This window comes from Cyprinus carpio, chromosome A8 (genome assembly GCF_018340385.1).
Source record: "Cyprinus carpio isolate SPL01 chromosome A8, ASM1834038v1, whole genome shotgun sequence".
NCBI lineage: Eukaryota > Metazoa > Chordata > Actinopteri > Cypriniformes > Cyprinidae > Cyprinus > Cyprinus carpio.
This window is the reverse complement of record NC_056579.1, coordinates 9,762,909-9,786,018: the sequence shown is the minus strand read 5'-3', so window position 1 is coordinate 9,786,018 and position 23,110 is coordinate 9,762,909. Positions and strand designations below refer to the sequence as shown.

Sequence of the window (23,110 nt, the reverse complement as noted above, 5' to 3'; positions counted from 1 at the left end):
TAAGCCATTTCCGCTCGCGCTGAGGCGATTGTTTACAAAGCGATATAACAGCAACTACAATATGACTAGTAAGAAAACGTTCAAATTTCAGCGAACCATCTATAGTACAGCCAAGCATTGCTGTGTGCCTCTGTGTCAAGCTTCGAGCAAGTACAACAGTTTACTTAGTTTTCATACATTTCCATCTGACGCGGAAATCAGGCGAAAATGGCTTGTAGCTATCCGGAGGGACAAATTCACAGTTACTCCCCAACCCGAGTATGTAGCCGACATTTTAACAAGGAGGATGTTCGTGAGCCCTTATCAGAGACGGGGAGGCGGCTATTAAACAAGGGAGCTGTCCCAGCACTGTTTGAGTGGAACAATTTCACCCTTCCCACTTCACGACCGGGGGTGTGGGAGAGGAGAGAGCGTCCGCCTCCGATGACGGAGGATGACGGCGACGCAGGCGAGAAAGCTGATATCCCTATGGACCACGACTACGCTTCGGCTTCAGATCCTGCAGTTGTTGATTTAGCCCTTGATGACAACATGTCTCTCAGAGATGAGATTCTCAAGCTGAGGGAACACGTCGAGAAGCTGACAATGAATCAGCGCTTTGGAATTCATCGTTTTGCTGCCACAGACAAGGACATACGTTTTTTCACAAGGTAAGATATCAGATTGTTCTGTAGTAACGTTACTTTTGCAACAACATATATAGTTGTGTGTGTGTGTGTGTGTGTGTGTGAGAGGGAGAGAGGAAGGCTAACAGAGTTGTATATTTGAAATGCTTCCAAGTAATATCATAGTATACACCGATATAATATTTAAATGCTTATATCTGAATTGTATTTATTTAGATTTGCATCCTATGACCTGCTGATGAGATTCTGGGCCTTAATAGAGCCATCACTGCCAAATATGGTCAGTGTGACACAAGCACAGAGAGGCACCTTTACAGAGCCAAGTTCCACTGTAGTAAGTAGTTATTTTACATGGCCCATACAATAAAACTTAAAGGGATAGTTCACTTCAAAATTAAAATTCTGTCATCATATACTCACCCTCAAGTTGTTTTAAACCTGTATGAATTTCTTTCTTCTGCTGAACACAAAGGAAGATATTTTGAAGAAAGAAAGAAATTCACTGAGTATATGATTTTCATTTTGAAGTGAACTATCCCTTTAACAAAGATCAGGGCTAATAGAGGTTGAGAGAAACATAACGCAAATTGTTTTTCTTTTGAACAGACTCGTTTCCTGCAGCCCATTGATGAGATGTTCATGTTTCTCAATTACCGCTGGGTTCAAAACAGCGTGATCTTGCTGACCGGTATGGAGTCCACCAGTCCACAGTCAGTCGGATCATTACAACATGGAGCAACTTTCTGTACACTGTGCTAGGGTCTGTGAGGATCTGGATACCAGAGGAGAAAATAAGGGCACATCTGCCAGCTGAGTTTAAGGACTATGCAGACACTACAGTCATCCTGGACTGCACAGAGCTAAGGTGCCAGTGCCCTTCATCACCTCTTCTCCAAAGTGAAATGTTCTCAGCATACAAGTCCCACTGTACTCTCAAAGGGCTGCTTGGAGTGGCTCCTCATGGGGCGGTCACATTTATTTCTCAACTGTACGCTGGTTCCATCAGTGACAAACAGATCACGCGTGAGTCTGGAATTCTCTCCCTTTTGAGCCCTGGAATGGCCATCATGGTCGACCGAGGTTTTTGGGTTGATGACCTTGTACCTTGCAAGATTTATAGGCCAGCATTTCTCTCTGGAAGATCCCAGATGTCTGCCTGTGAGGTCAGGGAGACCCAAGCAATTGCACGCCTCAGGGTGCATGTTGAGCGCCTCATACGGCGTGTTAAGGAACACAAGTTCTTTGACACAGAGATTCCACTTCGGCTTTTTGGCAACATTAATCAGCTGTATACTGTTGCATGTCTTCTGACGAACTATGAAAACGGGCCTCTTGTAAAGGCTTGGGCAAAGAAGGCCAGAGTAGCAGTAGTAGAAAAAAATAAAAATTAATAACCTATGACCATTTGTATAACTACTTTCTTTAAATGTACCTTTGTAAATTACTTTGTATAAATTGAATTTTATAGTTAATGTTATGTATGCACTGCTGTACATTGCACATACTCTTTGAATAAAGAACTACTGAATTATTTGCATGTTATATGTACTTTACCTCACCAGTGCTTTTAAGCCATCTGTAATATAAGAATAATACTTTCATGCACAGTGAATTATTTACTGAATAACATTTATTTAGGGCTCCCAATTTACAAACAACAGTTATAAAATACTATTTTTAGGTAACCAATTATCAAAAAAATTAATCGGAAGAACATGTAACATGTAATTTAATAATAGATTAGTATTAATACAACAAGAAACATAGTAATACAATTAAGAAAAAATATAAAAACTTGAATCAATATATGTATAAATATTTTGAAATGGATTGAACTAATAAGAGTTACTGCCAGTAAGAGAAATGGAGAAAAGAGAAATTAACAGCACTCTATAAAGAAGTGTGACAGGCAATCAGAATCTAATTATTTAGGGAAGCAAAGAGGTAACAATAAAAATAAAAAAACATTTTTTAACTTTCATTGTTTTTGGTGATTTCATTGTCTCTGGGAATCCTCTGAATAAACATGTCCTCCTGTGTGTAGACAACAAAGTCACACCAGTCTAAACCAGAAATCAACATCTGGCCCTGGATTTGCCAAAAGTAGGAATGAGATTTCCTTAATGTGTGTGTGCCCTCACTGATCTTAATATATGGGCAGTCAACATAGCTTGCAACATTGGGGCATTTAATTTCAACAAGGCCAAACACTGTCTGCCCCTTTGGATCGTACACAATGCCATCAGGTGATGACCCCATCCAGGGTGCATCAGGGTGGATAAGAAAGCCGCAGGGATAGTGGTTAACCTCCCTTACTCTGCAGTACTCCTCTACTGCTGCAGGTTCCATGTCAAGCCCCCTCCTCATGTCGGCAGTCTGATGGCTAGGTCTCAGAAGTCTTTTGGCAAGATTTTCAGCAGAGCTCTGTGCCCTGGTGTGACATACCTCTCTGAACTTGGAGGAGGTGATGCGGGGCCGCCTCAGTTGGTGCCACTCGATGCAGGAACTCTGCTCTTTTGTGCTGTTGGCAATTTTGTGTGCGTTCTCTAATGTTGTTTCCAGGGACATCATGTGGTGCTGCTGATGTTCAGTGCAGACAAAAGAGCAGGTAGAGGGTCCCAGCCTGTAACCCTGAAGTGGCAGCTGTGGGGGAGAAGGAGCATCTGTGTGGGGACAGGTTTTTGGAACTCTTTTTGCTGGCATATGATAGGATAACACACTTCCTTCTTGCACTTTTCCAAATGCAGAGTCAACCAGAGGAACATTAATGTCCATAGCCATAGTTGTTATCAGTGGAGCCACATCACTTGGAACATCATGGTAGACTTCATCCACCCTGAGTGTGGAAAGTTCAGGCAGAGCTGAACTAACACCCTTATACAAGTTGCTCCTACGGAAAAAAAAAATAATAATGTTTTTTTTTTATTTAATTTTTTTTAAATGAGCCATAAAGTAAGTTACATATAAGTTGAATGAACAAAATAACAAAAAAAAAAAAGCTTTATTTATTTAAACATACAATGTATCATATGATGAGATTACTACTTTATCTGAGGTCTCACTGATTACTACAGAAAATGCATTACTACTATATCTGCACTTGAGAGCACTTTGACTCGGCGCAGTAATATCCACAGAAATATCCTTTTAGGAGTGATGATATTACTGCGCTGAGTCAAAGTGCTCCCAAGTGCAAATATAGTAGTGTTCCCAATTGCTATTCTGCCATACATTATAGTTATCCAGAGCAATTAAGTGCACGCACTGAGACGAGAGAGGTATGCATCAACTCATCTTAGTTAAGGGAATAACATAGTTTAATATGAAAAAAACAGTGGAGTGTTCCTTTAATGATAATAAAAATAATACTAACCTAATGCCTTCCATCAGTTTTCGTTCCTTGGGTCTGGCTGAAAGAATCACCATGTCATTTACAAGACCAGGTTTAACACCCTGCATTTGAACAAAAAAGGTTTTCAATAAACACAAACATCCATAAATAGAAAATTAAGTAGAAAAGTACCCTGTTAAAAACATTAGTTACCATGGATCTTGGCTTATGCCACTTCTGTTCAGTCTCTGTGCAGCTGTGTGTTGGGGGAACAGAGGTGATGCTAAGCTGGCAATAATGTGCAGTCTGGTACAACAGTGCTGCCACATGATTACACACAGCTGTACCTGCCACACAGGTACACTGGCAGCTTTGTAGCTGCACAGGACGGTCATCCCCAAGCACAATCTGAAAATACACAAATCTGTAATAATAGAATAAAAGTGCAGTTTTTTAAAAAGAGAATACAGGAGTACAGTGAGAATGTTTAACAAAAACAAACAAATTTGAACCATCGACATATAATTATTAACTACTAAAACAATTAATAACTACTAAACAATTTGTATGAGCTAAAATTGTAGCCACAATATTATTTATATTATTATTTATATTATTATTTATCTCACTTTACTCATCATCCCCAACAGTGGACACAGAACGTGTGTCAATGCAGTGACAAAACAGAACTCAGTTTCTGTGAATCCCAGTGATTAGCGTACATATTTAAATATCGATAAATATTCCAACACACCAGTGTTATTTATGGTATGGTAAATGAAATTTGTCTTTAAAATAACCTTTAGCATTATTAGATGCAATGATTCACAGAAACTTTGATCTGCCAAACGTAACCTGTCTCATGAACCATGAACCAATCTGCGCTGAACCTGCAGTATAACTTTCTCTTACGCTTAAGCTGTGAGGCTTTTGGCTTTTCCTCATAGATCTGTAGCACTCAGCCCTAATCGTTACCTCTCCTGTGCTTGAATCCTTGTTTGAAACTGACATTGACAAAGGCGTTAGAAAAACTGGCTGTGATTGACACATAATAGTAAACATAGCCTACGCTGCACCTGCTGCGCTAGCACTAGATAGCATGCATGCTATGGGCATGTAAACACAGAACACGTCCAGATCTTACCTTCAAAATTGTGGATGTAGCTTGACACATACAATTTGAAGCCCTTCTCTTTCTTGGTTGTCGAAGTGTGACATAACTTTTGTATGATTCGACTCACGTCGTTGACCGTTACCTTTGGGACATCTTGAAGGGACCGAGTGAAAAATGCCATAGTTGTTATTGACGCTATGTGCGCCGTCGACGCCGGATGTAACCTGGCTGGCCGACTTGGAATGCGGAAGTGAGTGTGCATATAGCCTATTAAGAAGCGGAACAAGTCTCTCACGCTGTATAATCTCCCCTGGAGCTAATATGTAAGAGAGAAGGGGAGGTAAATGTGGATCAAAGTTACAAAAGGTAATTATTATTTTCAGTTCTCAAGTGAAAATGTAGCTCTTAAAATCAGTGGTAAACTGGCTTTTGAATATGAAGTAGGCTGTATCGTGTAGAATATAACTTTATGCTACTTGATATCATATTTGCGATCGCGTGTCTGTGTTTTCTTTATGGCGGAATAACTTAAGGTTCTTTTGATGGATCTTACTATCAGATAGATAGATAGATAACAAGCTTGTTGATAGATATTCGTGACGTGTAAATGTAAAATAGAGATTAATGACAGCAGGCTACATATCTTTTGTCAATCAAATGTAGGATATGATACAGAAAGCGGTCGAGCAGCGTACTGTTGCTATAGCAACTTCAGGTGAAAACGATCTCGCGAACATTTAGCGTACAATGATTGACATGTAATCTTACTGTAGTGCATGGTTTACGCATTTATATACCTAAACAAAAAAATAAAAAAATGTTTTAAGACGCCTCCACCCCAACCTTATTTGTTCCACTTTTACATAGATAAACATATTCTTGTCACAAGAGACTAATAAATGATAAGAGACATTGTTAAACACTGATTATAGCCTATACGCATGCATAACTTCTAATATAGTAGGCTATACTGTTACTAAAGAATTACGAATTTTAGACTACACATTGTTCATAAGATCCAGGAACATCAACAGGTCCGAAACTCTGGGTATCAATCTTGATCACGCATTAAATTATAACACTATTGCGCTGCAAAGTTATTTCTAGTTTGATTAACGGAGAATTTAAGATGAGGAACGGAGAGCATCTACGTGAGGAGGACTGGAACGTGCACTGGTACTCCCACGCGCCTCTGATCGTTCATTCAGCACCACAGCAACTGAACAGCGACCGCGGTGTGCACGCCAACGACGGGGATGGGAACGCTTTATTTTAAATCCATATAGCAGTCGTTTTAACATCATTACAGATCACATTATTGCGGTTTATCCAAGCTCATCTGGACGCCTCGCGAGTTAATATGTGGACGTCTGTTTACTGAAGGAATATCCGCTATAACGGAACGTCAAATGTGATTTGATCGAAAGCAACGCTCTGCTGTGTAACACTTTTTTATGCGGTTCCTCTTCTGTCGTAAATCATGAAATACTTTAAGAGTGTTTGTTGTTCTGAAAGCGCAAACATCAATCGAAGAAAACAGAATAGCGACCACCTCTTGTCGAGGCGAGCGGTCCGCCACACCTGACTGTTTTTCTGCCTCCGGTTGTGACATGAAAACTCGGACCAGAAAGAAACGGATGAAAGGGCGAAGAGCTGCAAAAGGCCATGTGGATTTGAAAGGGAACATATCAGATTGAAGTGGGAGCCCAGAACAACCCACAAGTCCGATCGCGACTGACAATCACAGGCATGGGGACAGCAGAGATCAAGACATGGTCAGAGGTCTTGCAACCTGTTGTCGATCCGGAGTAACGAGACAGAGATCTGATGTTGATTATATCTAAATGGCAGTGACTTGGGGGAAAACACGTGCTTTTGATTGATTTATGTCTTGTTTCTTGATTTGTGTTTCTTAATTCAAATACATTTATTAATTTGAGAAGTAACTACATTGGGCGTCTGGACTGGACATGAGCTTAGATTGAAGGTTTTTTTTTTCGGGAATTTAAATGTATGTGTATAATTATATTTATATTAATTAAATTAATATCCAGCCATGGGTTGCCTTCAGAGCGTCGCCTGCAAACCCCGAATTAAACGCGAGAACATCGTTGTTTACGACGTCTCTGCTACCATTGACCACTGCCCGACAGTGATCGAGGAGAATTCACCCATAGTGCTCCGCTACAAAACTCCGTACTTCAAGGCCTCCGCCCGGATACTAATGCCGCCGATCCATCGAAACGAGGCTTGGGTGGTGGGTTGGATTCAAGCGTGCACTCAAATGGAATTCTACAACACTTATGGAGACCTCGGCATGTAAGCATGGTGCATGTTTTATGACTTCAACGCACTTACTCTTGACAATAAACACATACTGAACTAGAATAATGGAAATTTAGCCACTGATGAGCAATCATTTGGTCATTGCCAAATAAGAACGTCCAAGATTACAAAACCTTTTTTTGCTAACTTCTTGACAAATGTAACCTCATAATGTAACTTCACACATATTTACAAAACAGTTTATAACCAACAATAAACATCTACTAAAACGTTTAGTGTAACTATCAACTAAAAGTAATAAAATACATGACTTTTGAGTCATGATTCATGAGTATAAAGAGATATCTTAAAGTTACTCAATTTGTCCTGAACAAAAAGTGTCTTCATAAAAAGATCAAAATACCTGATTTAAAGAAAAGAATGTCATGTTCAAAATTATGCTGTGATGACTTTGATTAGATGGACAAACGTTATTTATAATTATTATTATTATTATTTTTAAGTAATAGCCTAATAAAACAATAAGCCGAACAACATTTACATTTCTATGGTCTAGAATTTCAGCCCTTTAATGAGGTTTTTGGTCTTTTTTCTATTTTTACATTAAGCCATCTAAAAAGTACATCAAAGTGGATTTACATTAGAAATTTATAAACAGGTTCACCATAGAAGATGATTTTCAATGTATTTTAGAATGTCTTTTTAGAAAATGTCACTGATTTATCGGCCACACTGTTAGTGTGAGTAAATCTTTCATTTATATGTAGCAGGTTGTTTAATTGTCTTTAAATGGTATAAAGCAAAGGATGACTTCAGTGCAGTGCATCAGTGATTTATATTCACAGAGAGTATGCATACATCAGCTCAGTGCCTGAGGGGAGGAGTATTTTGCACCTTCATCAGTCACTGCTCTTTCATTTATACTCCCACAGCTGAGTTTCACAGCCTGTCACCGGATCAGATGGGGAGAGGCAGCAGATAAAAACAGAATAGCTGCTCTGAAAGATCAGCGTGGTTGCGCTAAACAGAGTTTAGCATTTCAGGTGAACGCAATTATGTGCTGACTGCATAATTTACAAATAAAGACACAGCAGGAAAACGAGATAGAGACATACTCACACCCACCCACAAGCCCTGTGACGCGTGATTTGGGCCCTTCTGATGCTGCCTGGGGGGCCTGTCTGTGTGGAGGTGTGGACATGTGTGTGGGGGTGTGTATTACTGCCTGAGCGGGTGGTTGCGTGGGGTTTTCTGTGACACAGATGGTGCCGTACTGAAGAAGAAATGCCAGTGTCAGGTCATACCCAACAACACCCAGACACATTAGCGTCCTCTCACACTGAGTCATTTTACACTGGCAGCAGCGACCCTGATAATGAATGTCATCATTAACCCCAATTATCATTTGTACACTTGGACTCACCATCTTTTTACACTTACATATTCAACGGCACAACTGCTGTTGTTTGTTTAACCTCTAAACATTCATTTCCACAGGTCAAGCTGGGAGCTGCCAGAGTTACGGGAAGGACTGGTGAAGGCCATCAGCGACTCGGACGGCGTGAGTTACCCATGGTACGGAAACACGACTGAAACTGTGACCCTCTCAGGCCCCACGTCCAAACCTTCATGCTTCACTGTCAGCATGAATGATAACTTCTACCCCAGCGTAACATGGGCCGTACCGGTGAGCGAGAGCAATGTGGCTTTGCTCACGCGGATCAAACGCGACCAGAGCTTCACCACTTGGCTGGTGGCTTTAAATATGGCCACACAGGAAAAGATCCTCCTGCAGACAGTTAAGTGGAGGATGAAAGTAGACATCGCTGTGGACCCCTCCAAGCCGCTGGGCTCTCGAGCAAGACTCACCGGCAGGGTGCACCAGGACCAGCCCAAGGTGTTGACTCACATGGAGTCGATCCCCCCTAATGCTCTGGGCAAACCCAATGCTAATGACGCACAAGTGCTAATGTGGAGGCCCAAGCGAGGACCACCATTAGTGGTGATCCCCTCTAAGTAGCAGGTTGTGGGAAAACTTGAAGGTTTTTAAATCAAAAGTCAATTTGCCTTAAATCCACACCGCTGCCTTTGAAGAGATACTTGGTTCTTGAATGGCCCTGTAGTCACTTAAAGGAACAGTTCATCAAAAAATGAAAATCTGAAATCTTTTACTCACTCTCATGTCGTTCCAAACCTGTATGACTTTTGTTCCTTCTGTGCAGTCTATTATATGATATATTGTCCATCCAGTGAAACAAAACACTGGATGCCACTGACTTTAATTGTGCAGACGAAAAAAAAAAAAAAGAAAATCACTGAGACATTTTTCAAAATATCTTCTTTTGCATTCATACAGGTTCGGAAAAATGATAGTTTGGGTGAACTGACCCTTTTAATTTGATATTGACACTAGCCTTAAAACCTCAGACTCAAGTATCAAAGAAAAGAAACCATAATTCTGGTATACATAAATGGATACTCCACCCAAAAATAAAGATTCTGTCGTTATTTAATCACCCTCATGTCATTCCAAACCTGTATGACATTCTTCTGTGGAACATTAAAACAAGATATTATGAGATTTAGTGTTCTTTGGGTTTTTTTGTCGTCCATATAATAGAAGTCATTGGGCTTCAATGTTGTTTGGTTCCCAATGTTCTTCAAAACATTCTTCTGCAGAACAAAAAAATGCATACAAGTTTGGAACCACATGAAAGTGAATAAAATGACAAAATTGTAATTTATTTTACATTTTCCCCGTGGAATATCCCTAAAAGGTTGTTGAGATCACAAACTATTCAACTATTCCGATTACTTAGCTTCAACATTCTCTTTTTAAAAGTTCTCTGTAAGTGTAAAACATCTGAGCTATACAGAAGCCAGTCTTGCTCGGCTAGAGCAGCAATCTTTACATTGTAATTACAGATACACAATGTTTCAAAAAAGAGAAGCTGATGTGCATGAATGTACGACTTCAGAAGGTCTACAGCTGAATTTAGCATTGCCTTTAGCTCACTCAGTTTTATTCAAAGTTGATTTGAAGGAAGCAGAAAGCTCCAACCATCAGATGTCTGTTATTCAGCACGGCATCAATTAAGAAGAGATATAAGACTTCTTAATTCCACGGAGCATAATCTGGACTGTGAATTCTGCTGCAGTGGAAATGAGGGAACTTCAGCTGCTTAAATTTCTATGCTCTAAGCTTAAGAATGTCTGGAGCTGTCTACTAATTCACTGTTCTGCTCACCTGGGAGCGAGGGAATCGAGGGAGGGGGAGAAAAAGATTTGAACAGTGCTGCAAACACCAACTCCCACTGCTACTCATTAGAGAGGTGAAAACCATCCAGACCTTCCTACTGAGATTTTACACACACATCCAGAAACAAAAGCACAACAAATACTCAACCGCCGCCTTCTTTGAAGCACCCTCCTCTTCCTTAGAGAGTCCTGCACCTGCACAAATTACAGTGGAGTGACTGCTTGATTATCAAAAATGAATCCGTTTGCTTGAGCATTAAAGCCACTGGATTTGTATAAACTGAATTAATGATGCCATTAGGGATGCACAGACTCCAAAAACAACATTACCAATGCTGGTCTTTGGAGGTCAATGTAGAGTTTATTGATTTTGAGGTTCACAGTGTGTTCTGAAGGACTGGGGCAACTAGGGCATCCTAACTGTAAAATCTATTTTCCTTTTTAATTAATTATTTTTTTCAAGCTGTGACTGCATGCATTGTTTTTACATCTTTTGAAAAAGAAAAAAAAAGCCAAGCCTTTTTAAATTTTGTGCTGCCCTGATGAAAATGTGTTTTGTTTGAAAAAAAAAGAAAGATAAAAAAAAGACAATTATACACCTGATTTATTATTACTCCTCACCAGATACTAATATAGCTTCACACATAGTGCAAAGTTGCTAAAAAAAGCATTTCCTTGCATATATAACGGAGTAACTCAAGTATTCTTTGTTCCCTGGTGACAGAGGTAATCTGTAATCACAACATCCCACAAACTGACCGGCTAGCATCATCATAAGTTTTGTTATCGTTTTCATTATTATAATTTCAAAAGTTTACATTCTATTCATGAAAGATCCCTTATTCCCTATGGCACAGAAACTAGCGCAGCAACCCAGTCAATTAAAATAGCATAAAATATTTTTTAGGACTTAAGAAGTTTGAATAATGACACAAAAGTACAGTGATACAACGACCCCCTCAGTAACATCCATTGTGAGATTCAAGTTTCATTTGTGGCAAATTACTGCAGGCCACTGTTGCAAACCAAAAGCAGTCATTGCCCCTTGAAGATGAATGGATATTAAATGGCCAAGAAGAGCCATTCAAAGTTTTGTTCTCAAAGTTCAAGTCCTGATTGTAAAAAAAAAGGGTCTCAGCGCATCCAGCAAGATTTGAAAATGGCACATTACGAAGTGTTTTTATCCATCACCCATTAATGTGATAAGCGCCGATTAATGTTTTTCACGTTTAACGTGAGTTTCACTGAAACCCGAGACCCAGAGCATTTTTTACCCAGTGTGCTTCAGCTCAGCACTGCACAGCAGTGGCCCAGCCTGTTATCCAACCTTGTATCAATCCTTTTTTCCCGCTCTCTACACCTCCTCTCCTCTTCTCTGTCCTTCCACTCATTTCATCCTTTTGTTCCACTGCACTTTCACCTCGTCCATCCCCTTTTCATGCTCTGCTTGGGTTGGGTGCCGGCTTGCTCTCATAACCATAGAGAAACGTCGCCATTATGACCAATACTGTGCCTAGGAAGAACACACTGGACAGAAAAGAAAAACATGGGGTTTCAGTTCATTTCAATTAAATTCCTCTTTATATATATATATATATACTTTAAATCAATTGAAAAGCAAATTTAAAGCATTTATTGGTCACAAGACATAAAAAATGTCCTTTTTACCTGGTAGGCTCAAAGTCCTCAAGCAAAAAATATGAAATTAATGTGGAGAGGATAATTGAGAGTGATGTAGCAAAGCCTTTCAGTATGTTGTCAGCATACTTGATGACAGCAGCTATCACGAGCCCTCCAAGTGCCTGTGGGAAATAATAAAAAAATCAATTTCTATTGTTGCACATTAATGTGTTGCAAGGGAAAATCACTTGTGTTGGCTTCCTGTTAGCTGTTGACGATGAAGCAATTATCAGTTCTGATTCACATGTAAACTTGTTTTGTACTTTACAAGTCTTGTACTGAAAAGTGTTCAGGCTCACCTGGAGAGCGACCACAATCCAGGTTAGTGTGTTGTAGCCCTGAAACATTCCGTGTTCTTGGACTCTGTCACCATCGTAGGCCAACATCCCGAAGATCCCAAAAACCAGGCCAAACATGCCTGCACACAGAAGACACAGAGGGCAAAACATTTACTTCTGTTTCATATACCACAGCACTGAGATGAGATGTTTTTTGAAACAAATTAAGGGAATAGGATTACAATTTATTTACAATCTACATACACACACACAAATTTATATATAGTGTGAGAAATATCCAACTTACAAAGAACGGAAGGGTAAATCATGCCCACTTACAAAAAAATGAAGGATATATAAACATAATACCAACCAAAAAATAAAGTAAAAAAAAACAATAACACACAAAAAATCCAGAAAAAAAACAAATTATATAAAGGTTAGAAATTGATTTGCATTTCAGTAAGTGAAATAAGTATTTGATCCCCATGCAAAATGTGACTTAGTACTTGGTGCAGAAACCCTTGTTGGCAAGCACAGAGGTAAGACATTTTTTTTGTAATTGATCACCAGGTTTGCACACATCTCTGGACGGATTTTGATCCACTCCTCTTTATAGATCCTCTCTAAATCCTTTAGCTTTGTTGTCTGTTTTTTGTAAACTCAAAGTTTCAGCTCCCTCCACAGATTTTCTATAGGATTGAGGTCTGGAGACTGGCTAGGCCACTCCATAACCTTAATGTGCTGCTTCTTGAGCCACTCCTTTGTTGCCTTGGTGGTGTGTTTCGGGTCACTGTCATGCTGGAAGACCCATCCATGACCCATCTTCAGTGTTCTGGCTGAGGGAAAGAGGTTCACGTTCAAGATTTTACAGTGCATGGCCCTGCCCATTTGCCACTCAATACACAGCGAGTCGAGTTAACCCTTAGCAGAAAAAGAGCCCCAAAGCATAATGTTTCTAGGAATGGTGTTCTTGGGGTCACTGTCAGCATTTATCTCCCTCCAAACACAGCGAGTCGAGTTAATCCCAAAGAGCTCAATTTTGGTCTCATCTGACCACAGCACTTTCTCCCAAGCCTTATCTGAATCATTAAGATGTTCTTTGGCAAACTTTAAACAGGCCTATACATGTGCCTTCTTGAGCAGGGGGACTTTGCGGGGCTGCAGGATTTCAGTTCATTGCGGCGTAGTTTGTTACCAATGTTTAGCTTGGTGACTGTGCTCCCAACTACCTTAAAATCATTAACAAGCTCCTCCTGTGTTGTTCTGGGCTGATCTCTCACCTTTCTCATGATCATCCTTACCTCATGAGGCGAGATCCTGCACGGAGCTCCAGACTGAGGCCGATTGATGGTTATTTTGTATTTCTTCCATTTCCAAATAATCGCACCAACAGTTGTCTCCTTCTCACCAAGCTTCTTGCTGATGGTCTTGTAGCCCATTCCAGCCTTGTGCAGATCTACAATCTTGTCTCTGACATCTTTTGACAGCTCTTTGGTCTTGCCCATGGTGGTGTAAGAGGTTGGAATGGAAGATACAGATTGTGTGGACAGGTGTCTTTTATACATCCAACGAGCTGACATTAGGAGTAACTTCTTAAAGTGACAGGACTAATCTGTGTTCCCCATGGGCACATAACCAAAACCAATCTGTGGGAGCCAGAATTCTTGCTGGTTGGTAGGGGATCAAATACTTATGTCACTCAATGAAATGCAAATCAATCTCTAACCTTTATATAATGTGTTTTTTCTAAATTTTTTGGTTCGTATTCTGTCTCTATCCTTTAAAATAAACCTACCATAAAAATTAGAGACCCTTAATTTCTTTGTGAAAGTGAAAGAAAGAAAGTCGTGACATTTGCCAAGTATGGTAACCCATACTCGGAATTGGTGCTCTGCATTTGACCCATTCAAGTGCACATACACAGCAGTGAGAAGTGAACACACCGTGAACACACACCCGGAGCAGTGGGCAGCTATATCCAGCGCCCGGGGAGCAACTGGGGGTTCAGTGCCTTGCTCAAGGGCACTTCAGCCATGGGTATTGAGGGTGGAAGAGAGCGCTGTTCATTCACCCCACCTTTTGTAAGTGGGCAAACTTACAAAATCAGCAGGGGATCAAATAAATATTTCCCACACTGTGTGTATATATATGTATATATAATACACACACCATTCAAAAGTTCAAAAACAAAAATCACTACCATTCAAAAGTTCATTGCATCTGATCAAAAATACAGTAAAACAGTAATATTGTGAAATATTATTAGAATTTGAATAGTTTCTTTTTTAATAAATTCATTTTAAAAAGTTTATTTTAACTTTTGAACAGTAGCGTATAAATGCATGTGAATAAACGAATGGCTTCATTCTGAGAAAACTAGTTATGATAAACTTTGATATGATCAAATTATAGGTTATCAAATTATGTTGGCACTCACTGAAGAACAGAGATGGGGTTTTTTTTGGCTCAGCTCATTATGACGAACAGAAGTTCACATTAGAAGGTGAATCACTACAGACGCTCCATTCACACATTGCCAGTTATAAATAAACCCTACACTGAGATTTCACACAGCAAGAATGAAAACACACACGCATAAATATTCGCCTTGAGCTCCTGAATCTGACCTCAGACTGTTTTGTGCAAGGATTCTGCTTGCTGAAAGAAATAAAACCTAGTTATTTGAAATTTCAAATTGTCTCTCGAAAATACAGATTATACAGAAGATAAACAGACTTCTAATTTAAAAACAGGTTATGTGCGTCATAGTGCTCAACGTTGTCAGAATTTGATCTGAACAAACATGTTTAGACTGAGGAAAAGCATCATACATTTCTACCAAGTCTAAAATCTGTGCCCTTTGTGAGAGGTTCTGATTATACTAAAACCACAATTTATTGAATGACTTTATATGCAAAATCCCTCTAGTACAGCAGTCGGCAAGCTTAGGCAGGTGTTTTTGCACTAGCATGCATAGGTGCAGTCGCTCATCGCAGTGATGCAGTTTGATCTACTTTTTTATTGCTTTTTGCTCTTAGAGCAAAACTTTGTACGTTGCAGAGGTTAAAAATGCCACTTCATGTAAAATACTGTAGGTTCCTGACCTGTGCTATATGAATAATCATATTTAATATATTTAATAATTTTACATGGCAGAAGGTTTAAAAATTAAATTTAAATACCAAGCAAATCATCAATGCTCTTTACAGCAAGATTAATCAAAAACTTTAATCTAATTAAAGGAATAGATTACCCAAAATAAAATCCAAGTCATCCAAGATAAGTTTGTTTCTTCATCAGAACAGATTGGGAGAAATTTAGCATTATATCACTTGCTCACCAAAGGATCCTCTGCAATGAATGGGTGCCGTCCGAATGAGTTCAAAGAGCTGATGAAAACACCACCATTATCCACAAGTAATAGTCACAACTTCAATTCATCAATTAACATCTTATGAAGTGAAAAGATGCATCAAGGCATTTAAAATTAAACCATCACTTAAGGCACAAAAGTCCATCCCCTGTTGTCCTCTCACATTAAAATCCACTCACATGTTTGTTAAAGAGTTTTTTTTGACTGTTTTCACTTGTAAACAGTGCTTGATCTCTGCCTATTTCTCTCCTGATTCAGATTAGATGACTTTTTCACTGGAGAAAGCAATATTATCAATAGAGCACTCCTATTTTAGATGGAAAGCAACAGTTTAAAGAAGATTTCTGCTTCACAAGACATTAATTGATGGACTGGAGTCATGTAGATTGCTTGTGGATCACTGATGTTTTTATCAGCTGTTTGCATTCTCAATCTGACGGCACCCATTCACTGCAGAGGATCCACTGGTGAGCAGGTGATGTGATGCTACATTTGTCCAAGAAACAAACTCATCTACATCCTGGATGGCCTGAGGGTAATACATTTTCATTTTTGGATGAACTATTTCTTTATGCATAACTTTTGAACTCAATATAGCAATGCTTAGGCTAATATAAGAGCCATTTTCTTTCTTAACATACTTACCAAGCTGGATGTTTCGGACCCAAACACTCTGCTTGGTCTCTTTAAGGATCTTCTCAAAGTAGACACCAGCAAACCCACTAGAGCAACAGGCCACCAACACGGCCACCAGCCCAACAAACTGTGAGCCTGTAGTCAGCTGGTCTTTTTGAGGGTCTGACGGGGAGTCCACTGGCCACTGTCCAAACAAATACATCAGAGACTATAACAAAACTGAGTATTTTTAGCAAAAAAACAATAAACGAATTATTACCTACACAAACAAAATCAATGCCATAAATAATAACAAACACAAACAACCACTGGTACACCCCGAGCCTGCGGCCCAGCATAAACACAGAAAACAGGGCTGTGGTAAGGATTTTCAACTGGTATGTCACCTAGAAGTGTACAGGATTAAAAAAAAAAAAACATAAGAATGATAGCCATAAAAAATAAGGCAATTAATGCATGGATAGTGACTTACCTGATAGGTAGCCGCATCAAGGTTGGACAGTGCTACATAGAGCAGGTTATTCTGTAGCGTGTAGATCCCTGAAGGAATTGCCAGTTTCAGCGTCTCTACAGGCTTGTGTAAAATTTCCTGTCTCAGAATACTGCTCAGCGCACGGCCACTGTAACCTGTTTCACACAGACACTACAGTTACCTGGAAATAATAAATCATATTCACAGCCATTCCATCCAATGTAGCTTTTAATTTCAAATAAATTATGTTCTTTTAAACACAAAAATATTAAGCAGCACAACTACTTCTCAACCATGATGATAAGAAATGTTTCTTGAGCACCAAATCAGCATATTAGAATCATTTCTGAAGGATCACGAGACACTGAAGACTGGAGCTTTGCCACCACAGGAATATCTTTAAGATGCATTCAAATAGAAAACAGTTATTATTAATAACCGTAATAATATTTCAGAGTATTACTGTTTTTACTGTTAAATAAATGCAGCTTTGGTGAGCATAAGAGACTTCTTTCAAAAACAGACAAACCCAAACTTTTTAAAGGTAGTGTATATTTCACACAAAATAGAAACTGAAAATATCTGTTTAAAAGGTACCAGGTTGATATTATCAGCACTTACAAAAAAAAAAAAAAAGTAATTACTGGATTTAGCAAAATTTTCCAGGCTAGTGGTATCAAATATTTAAAAAATATTTACAATCTTGAGGTACAATGTCAATGTACAGAGACATTTTAATAATAAAAAAAAAATTGATTTCTTATAGAGACATTTCATCAGATGTTGTTCAGCGTTACAAGGGGAGTACCACAAAACTTTTGGAAGTAAATCCCAATGCAAACCAGACTTTGTAAATGCAACTCTTTGCCTCACACATCTCGCATACACAGAGATTGAATTTCTCACTGCATTTACAGTCACCCACAAAATAAGGAGTGAATGATTTTCTAAGATACTGTGGTGCTTTCAGAAAAAGACATCAAACCAATCTCAGGGAGGAAGTAAGCACCATGAAACTTACTGTGATCTTTGAAGACGAGTCCCACACAAGTGAGGATCTTGAGGAACTCTGCCACCACCACTGCAGAGGAGGCCAGGTAACGTGGTCCTTCACCCTGCAAGGTGCGCGAGTAACGCATGGTCAGCACCAGGGACGTGGTCTGGAACACCAGAACCCCCAGAGAGAGGTACTTCAGCTGGACTGATGCCATGATGACAGCCTCTCACGAGGAGACCAGGACAGACTGGGGTGACATGAGAAAGAAAGGGGCAAAGAGCAGACAGATGTTGAGATACAATGTTGTCCCAGCTGGGTCTGACAAGCAAGCTGCTCTGTAAACATTAATGGCCATAAACAACAGTTATGTAATGTTCACACAGTATAGTGTCTTTGACCAAGAAATCAAAGATTAACCCTGCAGTTTGCTAAATTTAGGACATTTAAAGGGATAGACTAGTTCTCACCCTTCAATTTAGTTTCTTTTTCCATACAGGAAATGGTGACTGAGGCTGTCTTTTTGCTTTACATCTTTACGGGTGAACTGGTTAATTTTTTTTATTTATTTTTTTAAAGAGTAACGTAAAATATTCCGCGAATATTCCGATCATAAATAAAGTCAGTTGTTAAGAGTATTTACAATTGACTAAGTTAAATTAATAAATAACTAAATGTAAATATTTTACTTTAAATTCATAATAGCAGGCAGACAAGCGAGGACAGACGTTTAATATAAAACTATAATCCCAATTCGTTTTTAGCTGTAAGTTAAATATCACATATTTTCACAGTCTCACCTTTTCTGAAGATTACTGAAGATCCGGAAGAGTTGCAGTTTGTGAGTAACTTAAGAGTCTGAAGGCAAATCTAATCGTTAAAACCCCGTCAATTATCCATCCCTAAAGATGAGTTCTACACAAGTTTAATCTACATACAGTGAGTTAAATAGTTCAGTAACAGTTACTGTCTTGATTTGACAGTTAAACACTGGGCGCTGCTCCAGCTAAGCTAAAATTTGAGGAACTCAAGCGTTCTGGGTGTTCCTTGCGCTTGTTTATCTGTTATGTGTCCACCCATGCCGGATACCCTCATTCATCAAGAATGAAAAGCTGACTGTCAAATGAAGTGTAGAAAATCTTCATATTAATATCAACAATCTTGCAGTACTTCCTGGTGTGTTGTTGCTTCGATCCTCATTGTGAGTCGTTGTCGCCACCTGTCGGCTGGCGGACAGAATGATATCGAACTGAACCTTACTCTCAAAGCAGAGCATGTGAATGCGCGCTTATGATATATGATATTAGTCTTCGTTTTCGATCATTGTTATTAAATACCGTTTGCAAGTAGTGGGCAATTGTGACACATTAGTATAAATCAATCTAATAAATATATAAAATTCAGACAGATAGATAGATAGATAGATAGATAGATAGATAGATAGATAGATAGATAGATAGATAGATAGATAGATAGATAGATAGATAGATAGATAGATAGACAGACTGAAAAAAGTGTTTCATTCATCCAATTAAAAAATTTAGGGTAATGATCCACATCTATATTTTTTAACTTGAGCCAATGAAAAACAAATAACTTTGCCTAAATAACTTTTTTCAGTGTAGATTCTGTTTTTTAGTGTACCAGCAACAAAAAGAGACTCAGACATTTAGCCAGATCCATTTGTAAAGGTTTTCCTTTATTTGTGTTTCATCTCTATTTTAATCATCAATTGTCTTGCATTATTTCCAATACACAGTTTTTTTTCTTCTTCTTTGAGTCACAAATTGTAATCTACAAAAAACTAAGATGAAACATTTACTTCATTATAGCATACTGTATGCATATATTTGGTGAAAGTTAAGGAAAGTACAATAGGCATAAAAAAAAAAAACAAATTATATACAGCACATATAAAAATAGCCTTGCATAACATTTGGTTGAAAATACAATGCTCCAAAAGCTTTGCTTTGATCTTAATTTGGTGGACTAACACCCATTAAATTCCTCAGATTTTAGTACACTAAAGATCATTCTGTTGAAGGGCCCTTAAGTGCTACAGGATATCAACTGTTACCAAAAAGAACATGCCATATGGAGTCTATAGAACATAAAGGTTTCTATTTGCATAAGCAGACTCTTAATATTGACCTTGAGCACACACAATATCACTGATCCACCCACCTGCACAAATACAGCATAACGGACGTTCATAAGACCTTCGACAGTATTTCATCATCACTCTGGCTAAAATAGGCATGCATTTCTAAAAACTATTATGAGTGTTTATTTGGCATTTAAGAGACCCAGGGGCTTTATTGTGCAAAACACATTTAAAAAATGTGATTGTACTAATCAGTTTTTATAAAGCTTTGCTCAAAAACACAAAACAGAAAAAGAGAAACAGCACAAAAAGTATGCATAAAGTATGATTTCTGAATTACCAAGTGATTCAAACGGTTGCACAGACAGGCTGATTGTAATTAGGATGAAGAAAATACATGACAGGTATTTAAAACTCATGTAAATAAAATATACTTCAGAACCATGCTCAGAATATTAATATACAGTAACACAAAAAAGCAGAAAAAATCAAATAAAATAGTAACAGTGGTTACAAATATGTTATAAAAGGCACTATATTATATGTCTCAATGTTTCCTTTTCCGAAAGGCTCATGTGGCTTGATGATGGCAGCTGGAATTCCTCTTCAAACCTCTGTCGTTTTTGTGCGGCCACTGAATACTGCATACCTTTTTAAAAGAAACCAAGTGGAACCCATTCATATTTACACACCTCCTTTTACCTCTTTTAAACATTGGCAAGGCAGAGGATAAACCATAACAGACTAAATGGAAATACATAAAAATGTAACATTTAACTATTTACACCACAGTTTAGCTCTGAACCACACATGAATGAATGAGATGTATGTGTAGCACAATCATGCTACCAATCGCAAAAAAAAGTACCACCAATTCATTTAAGAAATATTTAATCACTACAAAAAAAGTCAATGGGGTACAAAACAACCTTAAACTACTCTGACTTTTTTGTATGGGAAAAAAAAATGACATTTTTAAAAAATATCTCCTTTTGAACTCCACAGAAGAAAGTCATACAGGTTTGAAACAACATAAGAGTGAGTAAATGATGCCATAACTTTCATTTTCGTGTAAACTATCTCTTTAAGGTTGGTACCAACTAAGCATATCTGACTTTTCAATTAATATTAATAAAAATGATCAAAGAAAGACGGCAGATTAAATGAGAAAATTTCCTTCAAATTTTAAAAGCTTTGAATAAAACTTGAAATAAATTTACAGTAACCACAATCGAGACTCGTTAGTTTGGCACTGTGATTGTCCATAGGTAACAGTGCCTTAGATCGTAGATGTCGTTAACAGGATTCCCGAGATGTTAAAGCAGTTTCTCTGTTTAGTCCGGGGATTCTGTCCGATGAAATATCCAGGCTGACGGGAATTTACGATATGAAAACTTCAAAGTCAACATGCAGAGCATAATAAAGACATGAAGGGTGGAGAAAGGATAAATGGCCTCTCTCCTGGCAGCTGAAGAGAGAGATAAAAACAGCCGTGCAATTAAACTCTCAAAGGTCAAGTTCCTACGCATACACACTGCTGCGCTGTGACTGCTGGGACTGTGTCGGCTGCGCGGCCTGTGACGGGGGCTGCAGCTGGGCTTGTTCAGGAATGTGTGTGTGGCGGGAAGGGGGCACTGTGTGAGATTTCCTAGAGGGGTGGGACTTGTGGTGACATCGGACCAGTCTGAGTTGGAGTGGGGTGACGAGGAGGACCAGGGGTCGGGCGATTCGGGAGAGGGGGTGAGGTAGGGGTGTTCGCTGGGGTTGTGTGCGGGATGACCAGGGGTGGTTCCCTCGGAGCCGGTAGGGGGGTAGCTGTGCTGGGAAGGTGGGGTGGGATATTTATCCACGGGGCTCTGGCGTGGCTGATAGGATGCTACTTGCCGTGCTTGGCTCTCAGGCAGCACATGAGGGAGTGTGTGGTTGTGACCGTGGGGGTGAGGATGGGTATGTGACAGGCCGTGCTGCATTCCAACATCAGGCATGGGGTACATCATACTCTGATTACAGTGCAGGTGCTGACTTTGTGCCTGATTTTGCCCCTGTGCCTGCATCTGCCCTTGCTGCGCTTGTTTGAGGAGGCTCTGCCTGTTGCCTGCTGCCATCATTTGGAAGGTGACAATGGGCGGCAGCTGTTCACGGCTCATGGTGACGTTCATAGGGGTGAGCATGCCCGGGCTGTGGTGCTGCTGCATGCTGGTGTGGCCCACGCTCATCTGGTGGGGCGGCATGAGGCCAAACATGTGACCATTGTAGCTGTGTTTGGCCAGACCCACCCAGCTTTGCTGCTGGCCCAACATGTGACTCACAGAAGGGAGCATGGGCCTCACAGATGGGCTGCTGAGCAGAGGGGGAGAATTTGCCTTGCTGGAGGTGGCCACTGCCTCTCCAGCGTACGAGTGCGGAGACTCCAGTGAATCCACAGGTGACATGGTGACCGAGCTCTCTGAGAGACCGCCAGCTGCTTTGGTAACATTTCCGCTGGCTCCAGCCACCGCCACCACATTTGGCCCCTCCCCTCCAGCCGGCTTCTTCCGCCTTTTCGCCTTAATTTCTTTTAGATCTTTAGCTGTCCCGGCTGCAACAGTGTTTGCTTTACCTCCTGCTCGGCGATTCTTTTTGCCCTGTGGTCCTGGACGCATGCCAATCATGAATCCTGTGCCATTTGTCCCACAGACCATGGAGGAGTGTCCCCCGCCATTGCCCACGTGGTTAGGCCCAGAGTGTGGGCTGTGCACCAGGTTGTACTGGTCCAGCAGACGCACAATGTCATGATGCATTCGTTCTTGTGCAGTATCACGAGGCAGGCGATCTAGGTGGTCTGTGATATCACGATTTGAATAATGATCTAGGAGGACTTGGGCCGCTTCAAAGCTGCCTTCCCTGGCAGCCAGGAACAAGGGGGTCTCCTCCTACATCACAGAACAAAACAATCTTAAGTGTTTGGCTGACACA

General features: G+C 39.8%; 5 protein-coding genes across 7 annotated transcripts in view; 2 read left to right on the top strand and 3 right to left on the bottom strand.

Moving 5' to 3' along the window:
• The first annotated feature begins 207 nt into the window (after window positions 1-207).
• On the top strand, window positions 208-1,527 carry LOC109078173. The gene is made up of 4 exons (XM_042763022.1): window positions 208-650; window positions 843-960; window positions 1,233-1,336; window positions 1,467-1,527. Exons 1-4 carry the CDS (start codon window positions 208-210, stop codon window positions 1,525-1,527), a joined length of 726 nt encoding a protein of 241 aa, XP_042618956.1.
• Window positions 1,528-2,010: 483 nt separating this feature from the next.
• On the bottom strand, window positions 2,011-5,352 carry LOC109096041. Of its 3 annotated transcripts, none has more exons than XM_042762036.1 (4): window positions 5,102-5,352; window positions 4,150-4,365; window positions 4,000-4,079; window positions 2,011-3,516 (listed from the first exon to the last, which is right to left on the bottom strand). In XM_042762036.1, exons 1-4 carry the CDS (start codon window positions 5,129-5,131, stop codon window positions 2,598-2,600), a joined length of 1,245 nt encoding a protein of 414 aa, XP_042617970.1. In that variant the 5' UTR covers window positions 5,132-5,352; the 3' UTR covers window positions 2,011-2,597. The 3 variants fall into 3 exon arrangements, with proteins under 3 accessions (XP_042617970.1, XP_042617971.1, XP_042617972.1); XM_042762037.1 differs by having other exon boundaries at window positions 4,171-4,365; XM_042762038.1 differs by lacking the exon at window positions 4,150-4,365.
• Window positions 5,353-5,659: 307 nt separating this feature from the next.
• LOC109057715 (protein FAM78B-like) lies at window positions 5,660-9,910 on the top strand. Its single transcript, XM_019074944.2, has 2 exons — window positions 5,660-7,390; window positions 8,855-9,910. The coding sequence occupies exons 1-2, from the start codon at window positions 7,128-7,130 to the stop codon at window positions 9,375-9,377; spliced, it is 786 nt and encodes a 261-aa protein (XP_018930489.1). The 5' UTR covers window positions 5,660-7,127; the 3' UTR covers window positions 9,378-9,910.
• Window positions 9,911-10,956: 1,046 nt separating this feature from the next.
• Window positions 10,957-19,314, bottom strand: LOC109094997 (UDP-N-acetylglucosamine transporter-like). The gene is made up of 8 exons (XM_042762040.1): window positions 18,852-19,314; window positions 18,079-18,301; window positions 17,058-17,212; window positions 16,849-16,971; window positions 16,595-16,769; window positions 12,595-12,713; window positions 12,284-12,417; window positions 10,957-12,142 (listed from the first exon to the last, which is right to left on the bottom strand). Exons 2-8 carry the CDS (start codon window positions 18,266-18,268, stop codon window positions 12,052-12,054), a joined length of 987 nt encoding a protein of 328 aa, XP_042617974.1. The 5' UTR covers window positions 18,269-18,301; window positions 18,852-19,314; the 3' UTR covers window positions 10,957-12,051.
• A 415-nt stretch (window positions 19,315-19,729) lies between these two features.
• notch2 (notch receptor 2) overlaps window positions 19,730-23,110 on the bottom strand; it is a 59,091-nt gene continuing 55,710 nt past the window's right edge. Inside the window, exon 34 of the mRNA XM_042762035.1 lies at window positions 19,730-23,067. Within this exon, the coding sequence (XP_042617969.1) occupies window positions 21,490-23,067 (1,578 nt within the window). The 3' untranslated portion in view covers window positions 19,730-21,489. The remainder of the gene's footprint in view (window positions 23,068-23,110) is intronic.

Coding starts and splice junctions, on each gene's coding strand:
- LOC109057715 (XM_019074944.2), top strand. CDS start 7,128: ATGGGTTGCCTTCAGAGCGTCGCCTGCAAACCCCGAATTAAACGCGAG. Junction 7,391..8,854: donor ACTTATGGAGACCTCGGCAT/GTAAGCATGGTG, acceptor TCATTTCCACAG/GTCAAGCTGGGAGCTGCCAG.
- LOC109096041 (XM_042762036.1), bottom strand. CDS start 5,131: ATGTGTCAAGCTACATCCACAATTTTGAAG. Junction 4,080..4,149: donor TAACTAATGTTTTTAACAGG/GTACTTTTCTAC, acceptor GTTCAAATGCAG/GGTGTTAAACCTGGTCTTGT. Junction 3,517..3,999: donor AAACTGATGGAAGGCATTAG/GTTAGTATTATT, acceptor TTTTTTCCGTAG/GAGCAACTTGTATAAGGGTG.
- LOC109094997 (XM_042762040.1), bottom strand. CDS start 18,268: ATGGCATCAGTCCAGCTGAAGTACCTCTCTCTGGGGGTTCTGGTGTTC. Junction 17,213..18,078: donor ACTCGTCTTCAAAGATCACA/GTAAGTTTCATG, acceptor TGTGTGAAACAG/GTTACAGTGGCCGTGCGCTG. Junction 12,714..16,594: donor GGTCCGAAACATCCAGCTTG/GTAAGTATGTTA, acceptor TTCTGTGTGCAG/GCATGTTTGGCCTGGTTTTT.
- LOC109078173 (XM_042763022.1), top strand. CDS start 208: ATGGCTTGTAGCTATCCGGAGGGACAAATTCACAGTTACTCCCCAACC. Junction 651..842: donor GACATACGTTTTTTCACAAG/GTAAGATATCAG, acceptor GTATTTATTTAG/ATTTGCATCCTATGACCTGC. Junction 961..1,232: donor CAGAGCCAAGTTCCACTGTA/GTAAGTAGTTAT, acceptor TCTTTTGAACAG/ACTCGTTTCCTGCAGCCCAT.